Source organism: Danio aesculapii, chromosome 1 (genome assembly GCF_903798145.1).
Source record: "Danio aesculapii chromosome 1, fDanAes4.1, whole genome shotgun sequence".
Lineage (NCBI taxonomy): Eukaryota > Metazoa > Chordata > Actinopteri > Cypriniformes > Danionidae > Danio > Danio aesculapii.
Genome location: NC_079435.1, coordinates 16950851 through 16958271, shown reverse-complemented (window position 1 = coordinate 16958271; position 7421 = coordinate 16950851). Strand labels below are relative to the sequence as shown.

Here is a 7421-nt window from a genome sequence, read left to right as displayed (position 1 = left end):
CTGGGTTGCGGCTGGAAGAACCTCCGCTGCATAAAACATGTGCTGGATAAGTTGGCGGTTTATTCTTCATTCCGCTGTGGTGAACCCTGATTAATATAGGGACTAAGCAGTAGGAAAATGAATGAATGAATGAATTCATTAGTATCTATTAGAAATTTCATAGCTCCCACCACAAAAATAAATAAAAAAGCGCACTGTGTTTTTGTTTTTAATCAACTTTATTACACTAATCACAAAAGGCCTACATGATACAGGAGACATCTGAGATTCAATTAAGGTATGATTGTTTAATTATAATTTTTAATTATCCATACATCATGCAATTACAGAAGTTGTGTTATGGGCAGATCATCACATGTTAAAAATCAAAATCAGCTCAATGATTATTCAAGGAAACATTTTTACTAATTCTATTTAGCATTAGACAACAACAAAACAAGAAGAAAAAAAATTGTTCCACGCTCTTGTTGCTTGATGTCTTTTTCTTACTTCACAGATGTGTCTGCGGGCATAAGAAACGACAAGTTAAACAACAATAAAAGACACAGATGTGCTGAAACGCTTCAACTATTGTGCTCATAAATCATGAGGTGTGAATTAAAATTAGACACAATATCTCACCAGGTTTCATGGTCTGGTAGACACCTGAAAAAAAGTGTAGACAATTAAAACAATTGTGTTATACACACATAATCAGCCATTCCTGCAAAACTGCTGCTGACACACAACATTTACAAGTTCTCATTTTGGTTAAACACATCCTAGCTGAACGCAGAGCTGAAGGAGTAATTATGTTGTCACAGTGGAGTTTTGCTGAGGGTTGTGTTTTTAGCTTCACACACACACACACACACACACACACACACACACACACACACACACACACACACACACACACACACACACACACACACACACACACACACACACACACACACACACACACATACACACACCTGTCCTGTCTGAGCCTGTTGTTGCTGCTGCTGTTGCTCTGGTTGGGTTTGCTGCTGAGGCTCTTGGGTTTGTGGAGGACCATCCTGGAATGGTGGGTTCTGTGTAAAAAAATACATAATAAATTAGAGAATAAGAGATTCAAGTGCTTCAGAAAATTTTATTTAACATATAAATATGAAAACTAGGTATAATTGTCTCACCACGGGTGGCTGTTGAGGAACAGTCTGTGGCATCAAGTCGAAGGGGAAGATCTGTGTATTTTAAAAAAAAATATATATATATAACGTTGTTTTGTTACGCAAGAGAGAACTCTTGTTTTGCTTTGTTTTTAAAATAATTATGTCAAAATGTTGAAGTAATTTAAGGAATTTACATTGGGAAGCTGAGGTATGAGGGGGACATTTGGTTGGTCCTGAAAGTAAAACAACAATTTGAGTTGTGAAAAACGTGCAGTATTTTTGCTAGCATTAGCTTGTTATGACATAAACAAATGATAGGTAATATTTGCTACCATTAGCTTGTTATGATATCATATAAACTAATGAAAAGTTATATTTATTAGCATTAGCTAGTTATAGTGGACAGAAGAAAACATTCATTACCTGAGCTCTACCGAAGTCGTAGGGGTAAAACTACAATAAGGAGAAGCAAAATCACAATTTTTATTGTGTCAAAGCATCTAACATCAGAAAATACTATAGTAAATATACTAGTGTTTATAAACATACATAGTAAAGTACTTAAATCAGTCTGTTATGGTAATTCTACAGTTGCTAAGGTGATACAACAACTAATATAAACAAACCATGCTATACTGAACAAGGTTTTCTTCAACTAGCCGGTATGTTATACTACAATACACCAGTTAGTAAAAACTAACACAGACAAAAGCATTTATTACAGTGCATCAGTACACTATAGAATGCATTAACACAAAAAAATATTGAGGTAAAATTGGTTGTATATTCGCAGTCGTTCAGTGGCAACTTGTTACATGCTCTCTATATTGTATTCCATAGTACTTTGAATATTTGGTCCTGAATTCACATGTAACTATGACATCAAAACAACATTTGAACTATTTACTTGACTGAACAATGTTGTTCTTTGATAGTAATTGGCTAATAATAAGATTTCAAATTAGCAGAAAATACTTTTCTGAAAGTATATTACTAAGGAGTAAGTTCAAATGTGTAAATATAAAACCAACTTTACCTCAATGTTGAAGCTACTGTAATATACAGTTTACTAATACACTTTCCTGTGGTGTGTTTTAAAACACTATAGTATTTACTAAAAGGTAATGTAGTATTTTTAATGTTAAATGTTTATCTCTGATATTTAAAAGCAACACGTGTATGTTTATTGAAAGCGCCATAATCATCTTTTCACTCACGATTTCGACGCTTTTTCTGCCGGGAACTTTTGGGAGCGAGTACTTGATGAACGCTTGTGTGGGGAATGACTGAGGACAGAAAAGGAGACACAGTGCGTGTGAATGCTAGTCCTCTTCATGTCGTCTTTTGATACACATACGCTCATAGAACTGATTTAACTTAAGAGTTTGCATCTCAAAACAAAGAAACTAAAATGAGTTGAGAGAATTGAGAAAGACATCACAGACTCACCGATGTTCCCGCTGCTCCTCCTGCTGGATTAGCAGAGAATCGCGGAGGGAAAATCTATGTGGAAATAAGGAAATAAGTAAATGAGTAGGATAATCAATGATAATAATAATCCTTTTAAGAATATAAACAACTAAAAAAACTAACATTTTTGATAATGTAGAATGTGCTTCATGTGATAAACAACAATTTAATTTAATTTAATTTAATTTAATTTAATTTAATTTAATTTCCCTGCTGAAAAAAACAGCTTAAACCAGCCTAAGTACGTTGGCTAGTTTAAGCTGGTCAACCAGCCTGGTCAACCAGGGGTTTCGGCCATTTGGTTTAAGATGGACATAGCTGGTTTTGGCTGGGCTCCTAGCCTGTCTAGGCTGGTCAAGCTCGTTTTAGCTGGAAACCAGCCTGGAAATGGCCAGAACTCCTCTAAAAACAGTTTGGTCGAGCAGCTAAAACAAGCCAACCAGCTTAGGCTGGTTTAAGCTGTTTTTTTAGCAGGGTTAATTTGATTTAATTTATTTATTCATTCATTCATTCATTTTCTTTTCGGCTTAGTCCTTTTATTAATTAGGGGTCACCACAGCGGAATGAACCGCCAACTTATGCAGTATACTGTTTGTTTTACGCAACGGATGCCCTTCCAGCCACAACCCACCACTGGGAAACAACCATACACTCTTGCATTCACACACATAGACTACGGCCAATTTAGCTTATTTAATTTACCTATAGCGCATGTCTTTGGACTGTGGGTGAAACCGGAGCACCTGGAGGAAATCATGCTCCCCACTGTGCACCGTGACACCCTATTTTATTTTATTTTATTTTATTTTATTTTATTTTATTTTATTTTATTTTATTTTATTTTATTTTATTTTATTTTATTTTATATTAATTAATGTACCTGAAAACAATAATTTACACTAGCACAGTAAAAGTACAATATTTGTTTGTTTGCTTGTTTTTATGTAATCTAAAATGTGCTTTTTGTGGTATCATCTTAAAAAAATGTGTTAAAAAATAAAAAACAATACAATTATAATTTAAGTAATATACTTTTATTTGTAAATAATTAATAATGTTTTTTATTTACATTCAATAAAAAAATTATATCGTTAAATATTTTTTGAAGTAGTATTAATCTTTCATTGTTGTTTTATTGTTTAGTTTATGTCATTATAATTATACCTATATAATACATAATATACAGTTGAAGTTGAATTTTCTTTTCTTTTTTAAATATTTCCCAAATGATGTTTAACAGAGCAAGAAATTTTTCACAGTATGTCTGATAATATTTTTTTCTTTTGGAGAAAGTCTTATTTGTTTTATTCGGCTAGATTAAAAGCAGTTTTTAATTTTTTAAAAGCCATTTTAAGGTCAAAATTATTAGCCCCTTTAAGCTTTATTTTTTTTCGATAGTCTACAGAACAATCCATCATTATACAATAACCTGCCTAATTACCCTAACCTGCCTAGTTAATCTAATTAACCTAGTTAAGCCTTGTAATGTCACTTTAAGCTGTATAGAAGTGTCTTGAAAATTTTCTAGTAAAATATTATTTACTGTCATCATGGCAAAGATAAAATAAATCAGTTATTAGAAATGAGTTATTAAACCTGTGCCGATATATAGCCATGTCCCACTGCTACGAGTGTGATATTGCTCATATATATATATATATATATATATATATATATATATATATATATATATATATATATATATATATATATATATATATATATATATATATATACTCTTTTTTTAAGCTTATTTTAAAGTTTAGATTAAACACACTAAGTAAAAAAAACCTAACATGCTAAAAAAAAGTATTTTGGTTAGAAGAATTAGATCAAGTAAAAAATCCAAAAGGATATGTTACAAGGCAGCTTAGTACCACATACAAGTGTTAAATGTAAGGTATGTACAAACAACAAAAATAAAAATAAAACCATACGATTTCCATGCTGATCGGAGCATTCATAGCAGGATGTGGCTGTGATGGCATTCCCTGGAAGCCACCAGTATTCCCCTAAAAAAAGTCAAATGAAAGGAGGTTTTAATCCATACTAGCAGATGCCCAAAAAGCACATGCTTCCTTCACTTATAATTAGTGCATTGAGTGTATGTTCTGTAGTAACCTCAGTACAGTCAGTTAAACCTATATATCATATAAACACATGTCATGAAATGGTGTGTCATCATACAGCGTAATATTACTGAGCTATTTCCATCTTGAATCTGAGCGCAATGTGTTGATTATGGTCAAAGCAAGAGATTTCTGAAGACTTTTGTGCTGTTTTTGGATATGGAAAAGTCAAGAATGTTGAAGTGTGGTTGACCCCACCTGCCTCGGGCTGCCATAATGAGGGAGATAATTGAAAAACGGTGAAAGCTAGAGAGAGAGATAAACATACACACGCATGAAAACTGATCCCAGACACATAAAACAAGCCTTAAGGCAAGACACTGCAGGTGAATAGTGAAAAACATATAGTACTTCAAGTCAAGAGCTGCAAACATTATTTTAATATTACAATTATGTCAAGATATGCAAATTAGTAAACAAATATGAACCCTGGATGAAGTCAGATTCAAAATTTGTGTTTCTATTTGCTAGTTTTGACAGGTTTATTGAGTTATGTGAAGCTATAACATTATATAATTCAGAAAACACTTCAGGATGTTTTCTTGTTTTTTTTTTTTTTTGTAGAATCAAATGTATATAACCAGGCACGTTATTTGTGAATATATCCATCAATAATTTTTTTAGATATAATTATGAACAAAAATATGAAGTTTGGTGCATGTAAAAGCTTATAAAGCAGAAATTTATAAACTAAAATTTATATGATCAATTAGTCATGACAACATATGTTTTTAGTTCAGTGTAACTTCTTAAACTAAGTAAATCATGTTCTAACTTGATTTACTAAGTTATGCAAGCTGTTTTAAGTCAGTTTAACATAATATAAGTTCAATGGACTCATAGGGTTAATTTGATTCAGCTTAAACATTTAAGGCAACCAGAATTTTTTTACAGTGTAGATGTTTAATGTATATATCCAAATATTTCTCTATATAAATGACTTTATAGCCCCCCTTTGATTTTTTTTCTTTTTTAAATATTTCCCAAATGATGTTTAACAGAGCAAGGAAATTTTCGCAGTATGTCTGATAATATTTTTTCTTCTGGATAAAGTTTTATTTGTTTTATTTGGGCTAGAATAAAAGCAGTTTTAATTTTTTTAAAAACATTTTAAGGTCAAAATTATTAGCCCCTTTAAGATATATTTTTTCGACTGTCTACAGAACAAACCATCATTGTACAATAACTTGCCTAATTACCCTAATGTCACTTTAAGCTGTATAGAAGTGTCTTGAAAAATATCTAGACAAACATATTATTTACTGTCATCATGACAAAGATAAAAAAAATCAGTTATTAGAAATGAGTTATTAAAACTATTATGTTTAGAAATGTGTTGAAAAAATCTTCTCTCCATTAACCAGAAATTGTGGAAAAAAATAAACAGGGGGCTAATAATTCAGGGGGGCTAAACATTCTATATAAAAAGTATGTATTTATATATATATATATGTTTTATTGGCTACTGAACAAATCACTTTTCCAATGACTTGCTTAATTTATGTACAGTAACTCGCCTAGTTAACTTAACTAACCTAGTTAAGCCTTTAAATTGTACTTAAAACACAATACTACTAGCCTCTTGCAAAATAACTACACTGTAAAAAATTATATGATCAATTAGTCATGTTACTTCAATAAGTTCATTGTAACCTATAAGTTAACCATGTCCTAACTTAGTAAAATATTATATACTAAACTAAAAATTTGTTGTTAAAAGTATTATGTTACTCTTCATCAAACATCTCTTGAAAAAGAAAATCTAAATTTTATAAGATCATTTTTATTAACTTTTATAAGATAATCGTTTTCCCTTCATTTTTACTGTAATTGAAATCTACAAACACAAAATGATAAAGTACAGCAAAACCACCTAAACGTGTATTTTTGGGTGATTTCTTTACATTGGAAATAACGTAGACAGAAAAAACACTTTATGAAAAGCTAAAAAACATTGTTAGAAAAAGTTTTGGTGTGAACAAAGAAAAGAAAAAGAAAAACCTTTACAATCAGGTCAATAATACACTGTACAAAAATCCTGGATTCCACACAATCCCTTCATCTTGTCTCAATGCAAATCCATTAAGTTAAATTTTAAGTTGATTGAACATAAACAATTAAGTTGTCCCTGAAAAAAACTGCAGAACTGTGTTGTTTCAACTCATTTTAAATAAGTATTTTGAACAAGCAGCAAAAATATGTTTTTGAGTGTAGTGTATTGAACTTACAGGTGCAGCTGACACTGCACCGGCCAGCAGAAGACAGAGAAGAGACGTCCACATGGTTATTGAATCAGCAAACCTTATAAACAAAAACAGAGAAGTCAAAGAAAAGTAAAGGAGTTCTATATTTCTTAACTAGAACATTATGCAAACACTTACAGTGCACAGGAAGGGTCAGTCAACGTGGTCACCTTTGCTGCAGGTTGAATCGCTATAGATTTGGGACTGATGCTTTTATTTGGTGTCAGGCTCAGTGCTCAGCCAATCACGTGCAGGCTAGACTTCATCATGAGCTCACCAATGGAGAAAGATGGTGATTGAGAAAATGACCTGTAGTCAGACATTGTCTGCCCGTCTGTCGGCTGTTATTATAATGATGACGGTTGAGGAACTGCTGATATCACCAGCCTGTCTGTTCAAGCTGTGTTTTGAAGATACTACATATCAGTGCTAACAGAAATAGC

General features: G+C 31.9%; 1 protein-coding gene across 1 annotated transcript; it reads right to left on the bottom strand.

The window, feature by feature from the left end:
• Positions 1 to 246: 246 nt before the first annotated feature.
• On the bottom strand, positions 247 to 7304 carry scpp5 (secretory calcium-binding phosphoprotein 5). Its single transcript, XM_056456757.1, has 12 exons — positions 7117 to 7304; positions 6964 to 7036; positions 4934 to 4981; positions 4544 to 4618; positions 2586 to 2639; positions 2354 to 2422; positions 1560 to 1589; positions 1331 to 1369; positions 1158 to 1208; positions 957 to 1055; positions 622 to 645; positions 247 to 502 (listed from the first exon to the last, which is right to left on the bottom strand). The coding sequence occupies exons 2-11, from the start codon at positions 7015 to 7017 to the stop codon at positions 628 to 630; spliced, it is 537 nt and encodes a 178-aa protein (XP_056312732.1). The 5' UTR covers positions 7018 to 7036; positions 7117 to 7304; the 3' UTR covers positions 247 to 502; positions 622 to 627.
• Between the last annotated feature and the right edge of the window lie 117 nt (positions 7305 to 7421).